This window comes from Somniosus microcephalus, chromosome 3 (assembly GCF_052327205.1).
Source record: "Somniosus microcephalus isolate GS21.2 chromosome 3, FLI_Smic_1.0, whole genome shotgun sequence".
Classification (NCBI taxonomy): Eukaryota; Metazoa; Chordata; class Chondrichthyes; order Squaliformes; family Somniosidae; genus Somniosus; species Somniosus microcephalus.
The window spans coordinates 269,323,900-269,342,365 of NC_140989.1; the positions used below are offsets into that span (position 1 = coordinate 269,323,900).

Here is an 18,466-nt window from a genome sequence, read left to right on the forward strand (position 1 = left end):
AAAGAGCAGTTATTCTTAGTCCCCAGCCCTGCTTTTTGTCCACAACCCTGTAAGTTCCTCATCCTCAAGTAACTGTCCAACTCCTTTTTAAAATTATTTATGGAATCAGCTTCCACCAGCTTTTCAGGTAGAGCATTCCAGATCCCCACAACTCTCTGAGTAAATATATTTCTCCGCATCTCCCCTCTAGATCTTTTGTAGCAAATGTAAAACTGTCAGGATGGGCGAAGAGTAGCTGGAGGAAAGATCTATTTTTAGCAGATCTTGCAGCTCGATGATTTTGGCATGTCCTAGCAGTTTTAAATTTGGTTCACAATTGGCTGTGGGGGAGCCATGATTGGGAAACTCAATGTCACTAATGAACAAGTCAGGCTGTTTTGGTCTGGTACTTGAAAGTAGCCATTCACACACATACTGTCAAGAAAGATGCCAATAGTTAGAACAAAAACAGAAAATTCTGGCAACACTCAGAAGGTCAGTCAGTATCTGCGGAAAACAGACAAGTCGACGTTTTAGGTGTAGCCCCTTTGTTAGATTGCTATAGCTTAAACGCCGGACCATTGAGCTACAAGGTTAGCACTCATCATTTATGATTGCTGACCCACCACTAGTAATGATCTACTGTACAGATATTTTAGCCAGGGTATTTGATGTCGGTATTGATTGCCAGCTCCCTACTGAGAGAAAAATACCTTCGTTAGTTTGTCAATTTTCTTCTTGCTATACTGCTGCATGGTCAACAGTGAACAAAGGTCACCATAGGAGCCCAGTCTTACGTAAACCTTCCCATCACAGACATTAGTCCAAAATATAACAAAATAACAGAATGCAAAGTATAACACTATAGGAGAACATCCAGAATTGGGTTTATGGCTTTGTAACAAACTTTAAGTGAGCTACTTTGTTATCTTATTTTAACTTTGTTTTTGTAAATTTATTACTGAGACACAGATGCAGAGTTTGTCAGTATTATTTATCAATCCGTTGGAAAGATTGGAAGCTACTAAGTTAGGAGAGACATTATGTAGTGCAGATGGGAGCTGGAGGTTGCAAAGGGACAAATCTCTTTGCTCTACAGTTCCTAGTTCTTACCATTTAGAAAATACTCCAATTTATCTTTCTTGGATCCAAAGTGGATGACAATCACACTTTTCCACATTGAACATCATCTGCCACAGTTTTGCCCACTCACTTAATCGATAGAAATATAGAGGATAGGAGCAGAAGTAGGCCATTCGGCCCCTCGAGCCTGCTCCACCATTCAATGTGATCATGGCTGATCATCCAAATTCAGTACCCTGTCCCATGGCAAGAACATCCTTCCTCAGATAAGGTGACCAAAACTACTCAAGGTGTGGTCTCACCAAGGCCCTGTACAACTGTCCCTTTGCAACCACCTGCTCCCATCTGCATTATATAATGTCCCTCCTAACTTAGTGTCATCTGAAAACTTGAATATACAACTCTCTATTCCTGCATCCAAGTCATTAATAAATAATGGCCCGGAATTTGCAGTCGGAGGCGTACCTTTGGAGTACACCTCCAACCTGAGAAAAAAAAAATTCGCCCCTACCTTCAGGCTCCTGGGCTTCAGAGGTTTTGGGTCCTGGGCCTGCAGGTACGCCTGTGTAAAGGCCCACGGATCCCAGGGACACAGGAGGTTCGGAAGCGTCCCTGGGACCACGTGGGCCAGGTCCTCCAATCAGAAAGGAGGATTTCTAATATGCTTATGGAGATTCCATTTACGTACGGAATCCCCATAAGCATATTAGGAATCCCCAAATAATTAAATAATTTAGAAAACTGCAATAAAAATAAATGCTTCCATTTTCAAATTTAATTAAGTCACTTCAATAAAGCATACACAATAAAAAATTAATTTTTTGAAAAATAATTAAATATTTTAATCCATGCCAAGTTACATAAACTAATTTTAAATGTTTGTGCATGATTTTTTAATTTTTTATTTAAGATTTATATTAAACCTTACACTGGTGAAAGCAGGCCCTATGTCTGCTTTTACCAGGCGCAAAAGTTTTGTGGGCATTTGCTGGGCAGTAGTTGGGCAAATACTCTGCGCCAGCGAGTGATTTTTGGGTCAGTGTGATAGATCTGTCAAGGTGAACCTTGCGGGGTCTTTCTGATGGCTTAGGACAGCGTGCGTTGTGCGTACGTTGTCAGAGAGCACAAATTCCGGGCCATGGTGAAAAAGAGGCGCCCTGGAACAGATCCCTGGGGAACACCACTTATCACTTCCTGCCATGATTCCTATCTGGATTTTCCCCAGAGTCTTCAATATTTTGTGACCTATTACATTCTACCTGTCCCTCCCTTTTCCATGTACTTCATTCATTAGTAATCAGGAACAGAATCCTTAGCTGATTTTCTCTTCACCAGCTTCGGGGCACTAAGCACAAAGGCAACAAGTACCTCTTGTAGCACCCAACTGTGATCAGCCGAGCAGAAAAAGAATTGAACTTGGAATCGTCTTGTCTTTATGGTTGTCACAGAATTTCTGATCGGTGTTATTTTAACGCCAACATTAACTCATTTACTTTAAGCAGGTGCATGTCAATGTTACAGTAGTACCAATCAGAAAATGGAGGCCAATGTCTTTATCAGCTGAGCCGTTGAAGAAACTCCAAGGATACTAATTAACAGATCTTTCCTCCACCTCCTCAGGTCCTGTGCAGATATTCAAGTCCATTGATTCACTTTCAGTGCAGGTCGCTTCTTTCCTATACCCCAGGTCTTTATTTACAACAGTGTCTTTGCTGGTTTTAGAACTGTTAATGCTTGTGCACCAGCCTTCTTTCAGCATGTTTACTTGGAGTTGCACATTCATGTATGAAGAAAAATGCCAGTCTGCAAGGTCTGTTGGAAGGTTATGTACTGCTGATGGGTCACCACCACCTTTCCAATGTTTAAGTACACACACTGCTCTTAACATGTACCCACACACTTCTGCCACCACCCCCCAAATTTTTTTTTAAGCCAGATTACTAGTTTGAGATGATCAACACTTTATAACCACATCCTGTTCTTTTATTATTAAATAGTGTTCTGTAACTTTAACAAGGATGGAAGATTGGAAACAAGTCAATCTTTCATGGCAGACTCCATAATACAATACCTAAACCAGGCAGGACTGCAGTACTCCAGGGCACTCCTGATTATTGTCCAACCAGCCTAGCTCCCAAATGAGACCAGAAGAGGCCAACTCGAGGGTGGCACTCTCCTCTCTCTGCTTCAGATATCCCTGTAAGCCAATGCAATAAATGGCATATCTTAGACAACAAGCACGAAGCTTATCAATGCTCTTGTTCAAAAGTCGCACAATTTTAGCAGGCTTTACTCTGTACACTTGAGTGTCTCTCAACTTGCCCAGGCTCTCTGGATATTTGTAAGCAAGGTGTGCCCCTACTGAGGGCAAGATATTACCACATAATAGACTTGTTAGCAAAATTGAAGTCCACGAGGTAAAAGGGGCAGTGGCTGTGTGGATACAAAATTGGCTAAGGGACAGAAAGCAGTGAACGGTTGTTTTTCAGACCGGAAGGAAGTGTGCAGTGCTGTTCCCCAGGGGTCGGGATTGGGAACACTGCTCTTTTTGATATATATTAATGACCTGGACTTGGGTATACAGGGCATAATTTCAAAGTTTGCTGATGAAACAAAACATGAAAATATAGGAAACAGCGAGGAGGCTAGTAACAGATTTCAGGAGGACATAGACTGGTGAAATGGGTAGACACATGGTAGATGAAATTTAATGCAGAGAAGTGTGAAGTTATTCATTTTGGTAGGAAGAATGAGGAGAAGTAATATAAACTAAATGGTACAATTTTAAAGGGAGTGCAGGGACAGCGACCTAGGGGTATACGTATACATGTCTTTGAAGGTGGCAGGAAAAGTTGAGAAGGCTGTTAAAAAGGCATATGGGATCCTTGGCTTTATTAATAGAGGAATAGAGTACAAAAGCAAGGAAGTTATGCTAAACCTTATTAAAACACTGGTTAGGCCTCAGCTGGGGTATTGTAGCCAATTATGGGCACCACACTTTAGGAAGGATGTCAAGGCCTTAGAGAGGGTGCAGAGGAGATTTACTAGAATGGTACCAGGGATGAAAGACTTCAGATAGGTGGAGGCTAGAGCAACTGAGGGTATTCTCCTTAGAGGAGAGAAGGTTAAAGTGAGATTTAATAGGTGTTCAAAATCTTGAAGGGTTTTGATAGAATAAGGAGGAATTGTTTCCAGTGGTAGAAGGGTCAGTAACCAGAGGACACAGATTTAAGGTAATTGGCAAAAGAACCAGAGGTGACATGAGGAAAAGAAAATTACACTAGTTATGATGATCTGGAATGCACTGCATGAAAGGGTGGCGGAAGCAGATTCAATAATAACTTTCAAAAGAGAATTGGATAAATACTTGAAAAGGAAAAACATTGCAGTGCTATGGGGAAAGAGCAGAGGAGTGGGACTAATTAGATAGTTCTTTCAAAGAGCCGGCACAGCCATGATGGGTTGAATGGCCTCCTTCTGTGCTGCATCATTCTATGATGCTAAGAGAAGAGATTGTGCACTCCACATTGGTGAAACAGAAACTCTAGCTGTGGGGATTTCTCAGTAGCTTGGTTCATAGATTCAAACATAGTGACAGGGTTCCACGTACATCAGATACCTAATTGGCCATTAAAAAGGAAGAGAATTTCTTGATGAAAAGTTTCTTTACCTCCTCTTAGTGAAGGTGCAGACTGTCACAATGTATGCGGCCAGGAAAGTTGTAGACCAAAAAAGAAATGGGGACCAGGTGAGACCAGATGGCGAAGAGAAAATATCCTTTTAGCTTCAAAGATAGTTCCAGAATGAAGAGGACCAAAACCTGGACACCATAAACAGCCAACAGTTGTTCTATCTCTGTCTTCAAGACAACAGTGACAATTTAAAGTTATTGTATGTTGCGTTAAAATAACTAGTTGCAGAATTCGCAACCTATTGGCTAAACATAAACCACAGTACTGTAAACTAAAGACTATCTACACCTGTTATTCAGATGAAATTATGTACATTTTAATAGTATTTTTCCTTCTATACTGAGAGACAGGCTACAGATCAAAACAAATCACTGTCAGATGTTCATGCAAACACGCAAGTGTGCTATGCACAATAAAGGAGCCTTGCTACCCAATGAGTGAAATAATATGGAAAGCTGATAAAAATAGAAGTCCCATCCAAAGGAAATCAAAATTCACAACCATATTTTCCCCTTCCAAAACAGACACAGAGCACTTCTACAAGTGTTTTTTCCCAGTAAATAATCTTGCATCCTTGCTCAGCTAGTGCTGCATTGAAAGTGCTGCTTATTTATTTTTTTTAAATTCTACAAAATGAAAGTCTGCTGTGAAAGATCAAAAAAGGCTTCAAATGTTATTTCACAACAAGTATTTATTGCAACCAATCTTGGAAAGATCAGAACAATTACATATATATTTTGCACATGATCTTTGGACCGTTTTTAAATTAGTGTTGGAATATATATTTAATGTTTTTCATGTCATCGGAACCTGGAAATCGTTGGGTTAATAAAACTACATAAACCCTTTGAGCACCGAGTAGTATTTCTGCAGCAAAACTTAAAACAGACCCAGAGTTATTAGCTTATTACAACAGTGCAGATTAATAAACATCCTATGGTTCTGTACATTTCTAACATTTCATAATTTGTTGTAAAACTTTACAAGGGACAATGTCTGCAGCCATTATGTAACAGAAGAGGTGTGCATATTCTGAAAGCTTAAAAATTAAGTCTTCATTGCTCAAAGGGCCAAGGGTAGAAGACAAATTAGACAGCAAATTGTTTTTGTTGAATTATGGCCTGTGTTTTTGCAGTTAAAACAAGATGCTACAATTGTCAGATTTCCACAATGATCTAACCATCATTTTTTTTTTTGGGGGGGGGGTGGTTAAAATGGAGGAGAATGAGAGAATAGATTGTTAGTTCTGTGTAAACCTCACCCTCTAGGAATTGTACCCCTTCCATCACTCAGTATTAATGAAAGAACTGGAACCTAACCTCGACAGAACAGAAACAGGTTTAGACGGCCACTGTTCAGAATACAAAAACGTTAGAGAAGATTGCGGCAGCACATAAATCTCATCAAAATAAAACCAACTGCTCTTCTTTGAAGCTGGTCTGTTGTAGTAAGCTACCATTTATCAATCGCCCTCCTTTACTTTAGGTCCAGCAGCATGGATGCAGGGTTCTCCAAGTAAGATTTCCAAAGATTTGAAAAGCGGGCCATTGTGGCTCCATCAATAATCCGGTGATCAGCCGACCAGCTAACATTCATGATTTGAGCCTTGATCACTTCACCTTTTTCATTAAATCGGGGCAGGACCTAAAGCGTGAAAAATATCAGTCAGAAAGTGTGGGTAAGATAGCAGGAAAACGTGAATAAACATTTGAATTCCTACAACCACAAGAATAACCATGCCATATTACGCACCTGTATCTTTCCGATAGCTCCAATAGCTACTTCTGGAGGTAATATGATGGGTTTAGCATAGGTGCCACCGATCTACAAACAGACAGACATGACACAGTAAAGATCTCTGAAACAGCCAACCTTATTTTACATTTAAATAAAATAAATTGTATTGTCAGTTGGACTGTGGGGCTTTAATTGTTTTTCCAACTGGCAAAGAGCCAATAATACAGGACATGCAAGTGTCCCAGTGTTATCACTAGGGTAGCGAAGGGGTGGAAAGTTTCCGGGAAATTTTCCACGGGAAGTTTAGCTTGGGAATTTTGCCCAAAAAAGCACATGCTAGCATAATATTGTTTTTTTTAATTTTGTATTTCTTTTATTTTTTCCCCCCACAGGTCCTATTAACAGAGATGGAATCTTAATTATTAAGGAATTTCTTACAATATATGTTTGTCTTCTTACTTGGCTTGTTTTAATAATTACAAGTTTTGTGTGTGACTGTGAACAAATGTGTCCTGATTGGTTGGATGAATGATTAGCTCCCTCTATTGGTGATGTAGCGTCGTGCGTGCACAGGTCATGCTTCCATCACATGGAGCATCAGGAAAAATTTACTCACCCTGTTGCAATCACGCTGATCGACCACAGTTCGACACAGAAACGAATGCCCTTTATTTCTCTGCATAGAACAATGCCATGTTTACCATCGGATGTGTGGAAGCATTTTACCCCAGGCATTAAAAGATGGAAAGACTGTGTACATGTCAAACACTGTACAAAGCCATATGTAAAGAATGCCACAAAGATGCAGCAGCATTTATCCAAATGCAACAACTTCACTCAAAGCTCACAGCAGTCAGCCCAGAGTTCCTCTGCTTCCATTCAAGAAGATGATGGTTCACATTCAGCATCAGGCTCCTTATCATCAGCAACTCCTGGCCCACTTAGAAGGTTCTTTGATACAACGGATAACGATAGCCAGAAGAATGCAGATGAGTGCCTTGCTCGAGCTGTATATGCGACAGGCTCACCCCTCATGCTCACAGCCAATGTGTACTGGAAGAGATTTTTCAATGTTATTCGCCCTGCATACTGTCCTCCCACCAGACATGCTTTGTCTACTTATTTGCTGGAGGCTGAGTATAACAGAGTCCAAGGAAAGCTCAAAGAAACAATAGAGATGGCAGACTGTGTTGCAGTTATCTCAGATGGATGGTCAAATGTACGAGGGGAGGGCATCATAAACTACATCGTCTCCACTCCTCTCCCAGTGTTCAAGAGCACAGACGCGAAGGGCAACAGACACACAGGCACATACATTGCTGATGAGCTGAAAGCAGTCATCAACGATCTTGGATCACAAAAGGTCTTTGCAGTAGTTACTGACACTGCTGCGAATATGAAGGCTGCTTGGGCTCAAGTGGAGGAGGCCTACCCTCATATTACGTCTATTGGGTGCGCAGCTCATGGGCTTAACCTGCTCCTCAAGGACATCATGGGTTTGAGAACCATGGAAACACTGTACAAGAGAGCCAAGCAAGTTGTTAAGTATGTCAGGGGAAAACAGGTAGTTGTAGCAACCGACAACTCCAAGCAAACGAAAAAGACCACCACGCTGAAGCTGCCCAGCAACACTAGATGGGGTGGCGTTGTCATAATGTACAACAGCCTTCTAGAGGGTAAGGAGTCGCTGCAAGAAATGGCAATATCCCAGTCTGGGGATATGGAAACCACCATCAAGAAAATACTGCTGGAGGATGTGTTTTGGGAGAGAGTGGTTAGCAGCCTTAAACTACTCTCACCAGTAGCATCTGCAATTGCTCAGATTGAAGGAGATGACGCTGTCTTGTCAGATGTTCTCAGGCTTTTTGCTGATTTAAAAGAACAAATCAGCATTGCCCTACCCACATCCCTGTTGCTCAAAGCAGAGGAGAAGGCAATTGTTCAGTTCATACAGACGCGTCAAGAATTTTGTGTCAAGCCGATTCATGCTGCAGCATACATGCTGGACCCAAAGCATGTTGGGAGACCAATACTTTCTGGAGAACAGATCAACAGCGCTTAGTGTGATTTCTACCCTCTCACGCCACCTCAATCAGGACGTGGGCAAAGTTCTGGGAAATCTGGCCAAGTTCTCAACTAAGCAAGGTCTTTGGAATGGGGACGGGATATGGGAATCATGCAAGCATATCAGTGCACATACCTGGTGGAAGGGGCTTTGTGCATCTGAGGCCCTGTCATCAAATCCCATCTTCATCAGCAGCCTCTGAACGAAACTGGTCACTTTTTGGGAATACGCATACAAAAGGTACGCAACAGGCTGACTAACAAGAGAGTGGAGAAACTGGTGGCTATCCGGGCGAACCTACAACTTATTGAGCCAGACACAGAAGTGTCCACCACACAGCTAGACAGTGACACAGGGGAGGAAATGGACACGTCAGAGCCAGAGTCAGAGAATCAGGAGGAGCAATGATGAATAGAAGACTCGGACAAAATAAGGACAAATTACAGGCTAAATAAGTTGACGCTCTTTTTATATTATTTTAGATGGGTCTTTTTTATGGGGTTCAATAAAGTTCAAAATTATAACCTAAATAAAGTTTTGAAAGCCTGTTTTTATTTGTATGGAACAGTATGTCTATTTTGATGACAAAGATAATATAAGGGTCAGAGATAAAAACCATCAGTGTGCAAAAAAACTCTAAATTCCCATAAATTCCCAAAATTACAATTAATTCCCAAAAATTCCCATGGAAAGTTTCCTCTTTCAAAAATTCCTGGAATTTTGCAACCCTAGTTATCACTAAGGATATAGCATACAGCACTAGCCATGTAGCTACAGTACAAACAGTATTTTTTTTTGTTCGTTCCTGGGATGTGGGCGTCGCTGGCAAGGCCAGCATTTATTGCCCTAGAGAAGGTGGTAGTGAGCCACCTTCTTGAACCATTGCAGTCCTTGTGGTGAAGGTACTCCCAACTGTGCTGTTAGGGAGAGAGTTCCAGGATTTTGACCCAGCGACGATGAAGGAATGGCGATATATTTCCAAGTCAGGATGGTGTGTGACTTGGCAGGGAACTTGCAGGTGATGGTGTTCCCATCGCCTGCTGCCCTTGTTCTTCTAGGTGGTGGAGGTCACAGGTTTGGGAGGTGCTGCCTAAGAAGCCTTGGCGAGTTGCTGCAATGCATCTTGTAGATGGTATACACTGCAGCGAGTGAATGTTTAAGGTGGTGGATGGGGTGCCAATCAAGCGGGCCGCTTTGTCCTGGATGGTGTCGAGCTTCTTGGGTGTTGGAGTTGCACTCATCCAGGCAAGTGGAGAGTATTCCATCACACGCCTGACTTGTGCCTTGTAGATGGTGGAAAGGCTTTGGGGAGTCAGGAGGTGAGACACTTGCTGCAGAATACCCAGCCTCTGGCCTGCTCTTGTTGCCACAGTATTTATATGGCTGGTCCAGTTAAGTTTCTGGTCAATGGTAACCCCCCAGAATGTTGATGGTGGGGGATTCAGCGATGGTAATTGAATGGCAAGGGGCAGTGGTTAGACTCTCGCTTGTTGGAAATAGTCGTTGCCTGGCACTTGTGTGGCACGAATGTTACTTGGCACTTATCAGCCCGAGCCTGAATGTCGTCCAGGTCGTGCTGCATGCGGGCATGGACTGCTTCATTATCTGAGGAGTTGCGAATGGAACTGAACACTGCAATCATCAGCAAATATCCCCACTTCTGACCTTATGATGGAGGGAATGTCATTGATGAAGCAGCTGAAGATGGTTGGGCCTAGGACACTGCCCTGAGGAACTCCTGCAGCGGTGTCCTGGGCTGAGATGATCGACCTCCAACAACCACAACCATTTTCCTTTGTGCTAGGTATGACTCCAGCCAGTGGAGAGTTTTCCCCGATTCCCATTGACTTCAATTTTACTAGGGCTCCTTGATGCCACACTCAGTCAATTGCTGCCTTGATGTCAAGGGCAGTCACTCTCACCTCACCTCTGGAATTCAGCTCTTTTGTCCATGTTTGGACTAAGGCTGTAAAGAGATCTGGAGCCGAGTGGTCCTGGCAGAACCTAAACTGAGCATCGGTGAGCAGGTTATTGGTAAGTGCCGCTTGATAACACTGTCGACGACATCTTCCATCACTTTGCTGATGATTGAGAGTAGACTGATGGGGCGGTAATTGGCCAGATTGGATTTGTCCTGGTTTTTGTTAACAGGACATACCAGGGCAGTTTTCCACATTGTCGGGTAGATGCCAGTGTTGTATCTGTACTGGAACAGCTTGGCTAGAGGCGCGGCTAGTTCTGGAGCACAAGTCTTCAGCACGACAGCTGGGATGTTGTTGTGGCCCATAGCCTTTGCTGTATCCAGTGCACTCAGCCGTTTCTCGAGATCACGTGGAGTGAATCAAATTGGTTGAAGACTGGCTTCTGTGATGGTGGGGACCTCAGGAGGAGGCCGATATGGATCATCCACTCTGCACTTCTGGCTAAAGTTGGTTGCAAACACTTCAGCCTTGTGTTTTACACTTGCGTGCTGGGTTTTGCCATCATTGAGGTTGGCGATATTCATGGTGCCTCCTCCTCCCGTTAGTTGTTTAATTGTCCGCCACCATTCACGACTGGATGTGGCAGGACTGCAGAGCTTTGATCCGATCCGTTAACTGTGGGATCACTTAGCTCTGTCTATAGCATGCTGCTTTCGATGTTTAACATGCATGTAGTCCTGTGTTGCAGCTTCCCCAGGTTGGCACTGCATTTTCAGGATATGCCTGGTGCTGCTCCTGGCATGCTCTTCTGCACTCCTCATTGAGCCAGGGTTGGTCCCCTGGCTTGATGGTAATGGTAGAGAGTGAGGGATATGCCGGGCCACGAGGTTAGATTGTGGTGGCCCACAGTGCCTCATGGATGCCCAGTTTTGAACTGCTAGATCTGTACTGAATCTATCTCATTTAGTACGGTGGTAGTGCCACACAACACGATGGAGGATGTCCTCAGTGTGAAGATGGGACTTCGTCTCCACAAAGACTGTGCGGTGGTCGATGCTACCAATGCTGTCATTGACAGATGCATCTGTGACAGGTAGATTGATGAGGACGAGATCAAGTAGGTTTTTCCCCTCATGTTGGTTCTCACCACCCGTTGCAGGCCCAGTCTGGCAGCTGTGTCCTTCAGGACTCGGCCAGCTCGGTCAGTAGTGGTGCTACTGAAGCACTCTTGGTGATGGATATTGAAGTCCCCCACCCAGAGTACATTCTGTGCCCATGCTACCCTCAGTGCTTCTTTTGAACTCGCGTCTCTGGATCGCTCGTCCAGGCCCCTGGATTGCTCGTCCAGTAACATAACCACAATGCTACCATTCCCTTATCTACAGCTATTTGTGTGTCATGGGTGTACAGGCTGATACTGTGACCAGTAGTGTACACTCGTTGGATCTGGATACACAAATTCTGGTTTTACAGTCACCTTGTGACACTGTCACCACATTTATTTTTAGCTTGTTGGGAGGACAGCCAACATTGTACTAAACCATCATCATGTGAAACACTAAATATACATTTAACCAGAAGATAAATCTGATCAAAACTGGTGAAATTCTAAACACTAAATTAATACAAACAGCTTAATCAACATTTAAATTGCAAATGGACAGCAGCTGAGTCTGGGGGATAAAAAGTAAAAAGATTTAGTGCTTCATGTAACGGAGAACTTGACTCAAGAGCTCAAATGCCAGGGCTGCCCAACATGCCAACCTGGTTCTGCTTAGGGGAGAGGGTGAAGAGAAGCAGCCAGCTGAAAGCAGCAGCTCACAGCGACTAGAGTCCCATCACCAGAAAATGAAGAACTGATCAAATCATGGGGCTCAATTTGCAATCCCTGTAGATCTAAGAGCTACATTGGGGTAGGACTAAGGAACTGACAGGAACAAAATGAACACATTAAGCATGTATGTCTGATATAAAAGGAAAGTAGTATTTATGCTGCATTAAATTATTTATAACCATTCAAAAAGGATCTATACACCAAATGTTAACATAATTCAATTAGTAGGTTATATTACTTCTCAACCATATTATTTGCTAATCATCCGTGGATCATCACTTAAACTGTTGTGACGATATAGTGCTAATTCAGTGTTTTCATAAGGAGCACACAGAGATGCTAATATCCACCACTACATCCACTGCTTTCCTACTGCTCATCCCTACCAAACTGAAAATGCAATAAAACTATCCCTCCAAACTCCACTGTACAAATGATAAAAGAACAGCTACAAAAATACTGCAATGCTGTAATCTCATCGTGGGGAGCAGCTGACAGCTAAACAGCCAAGTTTTGTTTTTTGTACATCAGGATGTGAGCACTTCAATGTGATTCCAACTATGCAATAACTCTCCAGGAGTGATTCTTCATAGTAACAAGAAAACATTAAACTCTTCTCATTTGCCTATATTTCTCCAATATTTATGAGAAATTGATTTGCGTGCCAAAACTAGTGACCCTGATATTAGGGTAAAAACTAGGCTTGCAGCTTAGCTTCAAACAAGCATTAGCCAAATACAGGAGCAGTTGAATTTTTAATTTCTTTGAGGCACGCAACGCCAGCACTAAGGAATGGAACATTTTCCACTCAGCTTGAAGTAATCCAAGGCCAGAAACAGGACAAAAGATTATTTTACATGCATGCATTAACCCCAGGAGAACATCCCTACTGCAGCAGTATAACATTTTATCTCCCACGCCAAACATCCTGGCGGCCCGAGTGAGACTGGTACATTTAATATTATTTGTGCAGAACTATGGGTTCCTAGTGGGCAGTGCCTACTAGAAATTGAGTTAATGCTGCTTTAAACTCATTTCACTCAAGACCAATACAGTCGGTAGCCTCCAGGCTAGTCCTGGATCTGAATCTAGGTCTGAGAGGTAGAAGTGCCTACAGAATCTTGTTCTAATTCAATTACAAGTTAAGTTACAGAAATGACGTTAGTCATACTCATATTTACAAAGCAGTTAGCTACAGTTACACTTTTGTCCTTTTTCCTCTGTACCCTTTGCAAACTGATTGATACCTCCCACAGCACTCCAATATTGTCTTAAACTATCTCGGCAACAGAGAGCACAACCCAGCACTTGATTCATTCCTTATTCGGATTAGAATTCAAATAACCAACATTGTTTTGCATATAGGTGTCATACAGCAGGGTGCAGCCAGAGACAACTGTGCTGAGGATATAGGTCTCGTGATGGTGGCTGAAGAGGCAAAGACCAGGAGAAATTATGGGTAGAATTCTTAGGAAAACAATATCCATGTTTGGTACTTCCAGTATCTGACAGAAATGTGGCATTAATGAATTGCATTACAGCCTAAATATTAGTGGTGGATCATTAGAAAGCAAATCAAAGACAAAGACACAGGAAACAGCAGTAATGCAACTGCACTTTACTGACCGAGCCAATGTTGGAGAGAGTAAACGTCCCACCAGTGAGGTCATTTGTCCCCAGCTGATTTGCAGAGCCCAAAGTCTGCAGCCGGTTTAATTCTGCTGCAATCTCAAAGACACTAAGAACCTGTATATTCTTAACAACTGGAACAATCAGACCTTGCTGCGTATCCATAGCGATGCCAATGTTGTGGGAAGCCTGGTCAAGAAAGACAACAGTTAGAAACAAATCAAGATCAATATTTTACAAATTCTGCACAGTAACTGCAGGTAACTCTTATTCTACGGCTGCTACTATTTTCTCCATCACTGGTAATAATTTGCTATTAACTTATATCTTTATATTTCAGCATGAAAAAATTATTTCTGTTCCCTTGTGCCACTCCTTCACACTTTAGCAGATGCAGTACTGTAGTGAGTGTTTTTGCTGGGACTGGCACTTTGATTTCAAGAACAAAATGACACCTCTTCACTGGATTTACCCATCCACTAGACAAGACAAATAAATTTATAATGCTGCATTTATATTACAGACCACTTTCTGAAGGCAGGTCTGCAACAGCAAATACAGCTACAGTTGATGTAGATACTGTCCATATATTTCAAATAAAATAGAACTCATGTGGGTTGGAGATGTGAAATAAAAACAGGAAAAAAAAACTGGAAAGGCACTGTAGGTGGGTCAGCAGCTGTAAGAGAAAGATAGATTAACATTTTAGGAATGGGTGGACTCTCCATAAGTGGAATTAAACTGCAGGGCAGTATCTACAGCAGGCAAATCTACACTGCAACAACTGTTCAAACAGCAATAAAGTTGAAAACCAACCATTACCCCAGGTCCAATGACTTCCCCATTGGCTGTGAAGGTCTATACTGACTAGCAGGAGCAATGTCACTCAGCTGGCTTGTACAAAGTATGTGCAGGCACTTCAGCTGTTCGGTTTACCAGTGGCCAGTAAACAAGGTCATCTTCCATGGCATCCAAGTAGCCATTTTTCATGTGTCGACAGGCTACTTGGGGGACATCATAGCTGAGCCAATGCTGTTTTCACCCAATATCAATATATACACCTTCTAGTAGTAGTCACTAGACAGCAATCATGAGTGGCGACCCAAATTGACTTTTCCTTCCCTCGGTGTTGAGGCCAACTGCACGAACACTCATCAGGTGCAGCTATCATAGCGGAGCTGAGATCGGTAGAGACGGGGAACTGAACTAGGGACCGTCTATACAGCAGGAGTAGGCCATTCGGCCCCTCAAGCCTGCTCCGCCATTCAATGAGATCATGGCTGATCATCCAAATTCAGTACCCTGTCCCCATATCCCTTGATCCCCTTAGCCTTAAGAAATATATCTAACTCCTTCTTGAATATATTTAATGAATTGGCCTCAACTGTCTTCTGTGGTAGAGAATTCCACAGGTTCACCACTCTCTGGGTGAAGAAATATCTCCTCATCTCAGTCCTAAATGGCTTACCCCCTATCCTTAGACTGTGACCCCTGGTTCTGGACTCCCCCGCCATCCGGAACAGCCTTCCTGCATCTAGTCTGTCTAGTCCTGTTAGAATTTTATAAGTTTCAATGAGATCCCCTCTCATTCTTCTAAAATCTAGCAAATATAAGCCTAATCGACCCAATCTCTCTTCATACGTCATTCCTGCCATCCCAGGTATCAGTCTGGTGAATCTTCGCTGCACTCCCTCCATGGCAAGAACATCCTTCCTCAGATAAGGCGACCAAAACTGCACACAATACTCAAGGTGTGATCTCACCAAGGCCCTGTACAACTGTAGCAAGACATCCTTACTCCTGTACTCGAATCCTCTCGCTATGAAGGCCAGCATACCATTTGCCTTCTTAACTGCCTGCTGCACCTGCATGCTTACCTTCAGCGACTGGTGCACAAGGACACCCAGGTCGCGTTGCACTTCCCCTTTCCCCAATCTATTGCCGTTCACATAATAATCTGCCTTCCTGTTTTTGCCACCAAAGTGGATAACCTCGCATTTATCCACATTATACTGCATCTGCCCAATCGCCCAACCTGTCCAAATCTTACTGGAGTTTCTCTGCATCCTCCTCACAGCACACACGCCCACCCAGCTTTGTGTCGTCTGCAAACTTGGAGATATTACATCTAGTTCCCTCGTCTAGATCATTTATATATATTGTGAATAACTGGGGTCCTCGGCACTGATCCCTGCGGTACCCCACTAGTCACTGCCTTCCACTCGGAAAGAGACCAGTTTATTCCAACTCTTTGCTTCCTGTCTGCCAACCAGTTTTCTATCCATGTCAGTACCCTACAACCAATCCCATGTGCTTTAACTTTGCACGTTAGTCTCTTATGCGGGACCTTATCGAAAGCCTTATGAAAGTCCAAATACACCACATCCACTGGTTCTCCCATATCTATTATACCAGTTACATCCTCAAAAAATTCCAGTAGATTAGTCAAGCATGATTTACCTTTTGTAAATCCATGTTGACTTTATCCAATCCTGTCACTGTTTTCCAAGTGCTCTGTTATTACATCTATATATATATAATAAAGGAGTCGATCTGTCTGTCCTTCTATCTGTCTGTCCTCGGGTGTGCGTCTGTCCGGCTATGCGCTCGAAAGTTAGAGAGCGTACCTACGCGTGCGTTACGTCGGAAGAAAGCTCACCGTTCCGAAACGCTGGTAAGCGTATTTACGTTTCGGCCATACAAAAATTGCGCCCGCGGTATCCGAAAAACCTTGAACATTCCGCTCATTATCCACTCATTACCATAGAGTGACATTGAGGTCGACCAATCGTATGGTCGACCAATCAATGCGTGGCGGGGGCGGGTTCGTCGCATGTGCAGCCGGGCCCTCCTAGAGTCGAGTGACAGGACGATTGACCAATCCTATGCTTCGGTGACATGACGACCGACCAATCAGTGCGTGTGTGGGCGGGCCTTATCGTTCTGAACTGAGGCGAGTGGCCGCCATCTTTATTCTCACCTTCTGTGTGTTTATTTGTTAGGAGCGATTTTTTTTTTTTTTTTTAAATGTGTAAAATTTAAAAACACAATGTCTAAAACGTTAAAACACAATGAAGATGGTGTCCCATCTTCTTAACAGCCGCTTAAAAAAAATAACTTTTGGTGTTTTCAGCAAGAATGCGCGTTCCTTCTCCGTGGCAGCTTTTTAAAAACATTAAAAAACTTTCAAGATGGCCTCCCATCTTCTTAACACCAGCTTATAAAAAAAAAAGTAAAAAAAATTTCTGTTGGTTTCACAGACTGCGCGTTCCTTCTCCGTGGCAGCTTTAAAAAAATTAAAAAATAAAAAAAATAATTTCTGTTGGTTTCCTTCTCCGTGGCAGCTTTAAAAAAAAAAAAAAAATTTCTGTTGGTTTCACAGACTGCGCGTTCCTTCTCCGTGGCAGCTTTTTAAAAACATTAAAAAACTTTCAAGATGGCCTCCCATCTTCTTAACACCTGTTTTTCAAAAAAATTTTTTTTTGCTCTTTTGCTGACCCCCTCAAAACACTCCTCCTCCTCCTCCTCCTCCCCCCCTTCTCACTCTCTCTCCCCCCCTTCTCACTCTCTCTCCCCCCCTTCTCACTCTCTCTCCCCCCCTTCTCACTCTCTCTCTCTCTCCCCCCCCCCCACCGGCGCCCCCCCCTCCCTTGCCCCCCCCTCCCTCGCCCCCCCTCTCCCTCGCGCCCCCCCCTCCCTCCCCCTCTCCCTCGCCCCCCCCTCTCTCCCTCGCCCCCCCCTCTCTCCCTCGCCCCCCCCTCTCCCTCGCCCCCCCTCTCCCTCGCGCCCCCCCTCTCCCGCGCCCCCCCTCTCCCGCGCCCCCCCTCTCCCGCGCCCCCCCCTCTCTCCCTCGCGCCCCCCCCTCCCTCGCGCCCCCTCTCCCTCGCGCCCCCCCTCTCTCCCTCGCCCCCCCCTCTCCCTCGCCCCCCCCCTCTCCCTCGCCCCCCCCTCTCCCTCGCCCCCCCCTCTCCCTCGCCCCCCCCTCTCCCTCGCCCCCCCTCTCTCCCTCGCCCCCCTCTCTCCCTCGCCCCCCTCTCTCCCTCGCCCCCCCTCTCTCCCTCGCCCCCCCTCTCTCCCTCGCCCCCCTCTCTCCCTCGCCCCCCCCTCTCTCCCTCGCCCCCCCCTCTCTCCCTCGCCCCCCCTCTCTCCCTCGCCCCCCCCTCTCCCTCGCCCCCCCCTCTCCCTCGCCACCCCTCTCCCTCGCCCCCCCCCTCTCCCTCGCCCCCCCCTCTCCCTCGCCCCCCCTCTCCCTCGCCCCCCCCCTCTCCCTCGCCCCCCCTCTCTCCCTCGCCCCCCCTCTCTCCCTCGCCCCCCCTCTCCCTCGCCCCCCCCTCCCTCGCCCCCCCTCTCTCCCTCGCCCCCCCCTCTCTCCCTCGCCCCCCCTCTCTCCCTCGCCCCCCCTCTCTCCCTCGCCCCCCCTCTCTCCCTCGCCCCCCCTCTCTCCCTCGCCCCCCCTCTCTCCCCCGCCCCCCCTCTCTCCCTCGCCCCCCCTCTCTCCCCCTCGCCCCCCTCTCTCCCTCGCCCC

At 44.8% G+C, this 18,466-nt stretch overlaps 1 protein-coding gene and 1 pseudogene across 4 annotated transcripts in view; both read right to left on the reverse strand.

Annotated features, from left to right (window-relative positions):
* Positions 1–5,427: 5,427 nt before the first annotated feature.
* The window catches only part of dbt (dihydrolipoamide branched chain transacylase E2), a 97,651-nt gene continuing 84,612 nt past the window's right edge, over positions 5,428–18,466 (reverse strand). For all 4 annotated transcript variants that reach the window (XM_085982462.1, XM_085982459.1, XM_085982461.1 and 1 more), the window contains 3 exons: positions 13,939–14,130; positions 6,507–6,578; positions 5,428–6,398 (listed from right to left, as the gene is read on the reverse strand). In XM_085982462.1, coding sequence (XP_085838588.1) covers positions 6,231–6,398; positions 6,507–6,578; positions 13,939–14,130 — 432 coding nt within the window. In that variant the 3' untranslated portion in view covers positions 5,428–6,230. The remainder of the gene's footprint in view (positions 6,399–6,506; positions 6,579–13,938; positions 14,131–18,466) is intronic.
* Positions 9,205–13,928, reverse strand: LOC147121918 (uncharacterized; annotated as a pseudogene).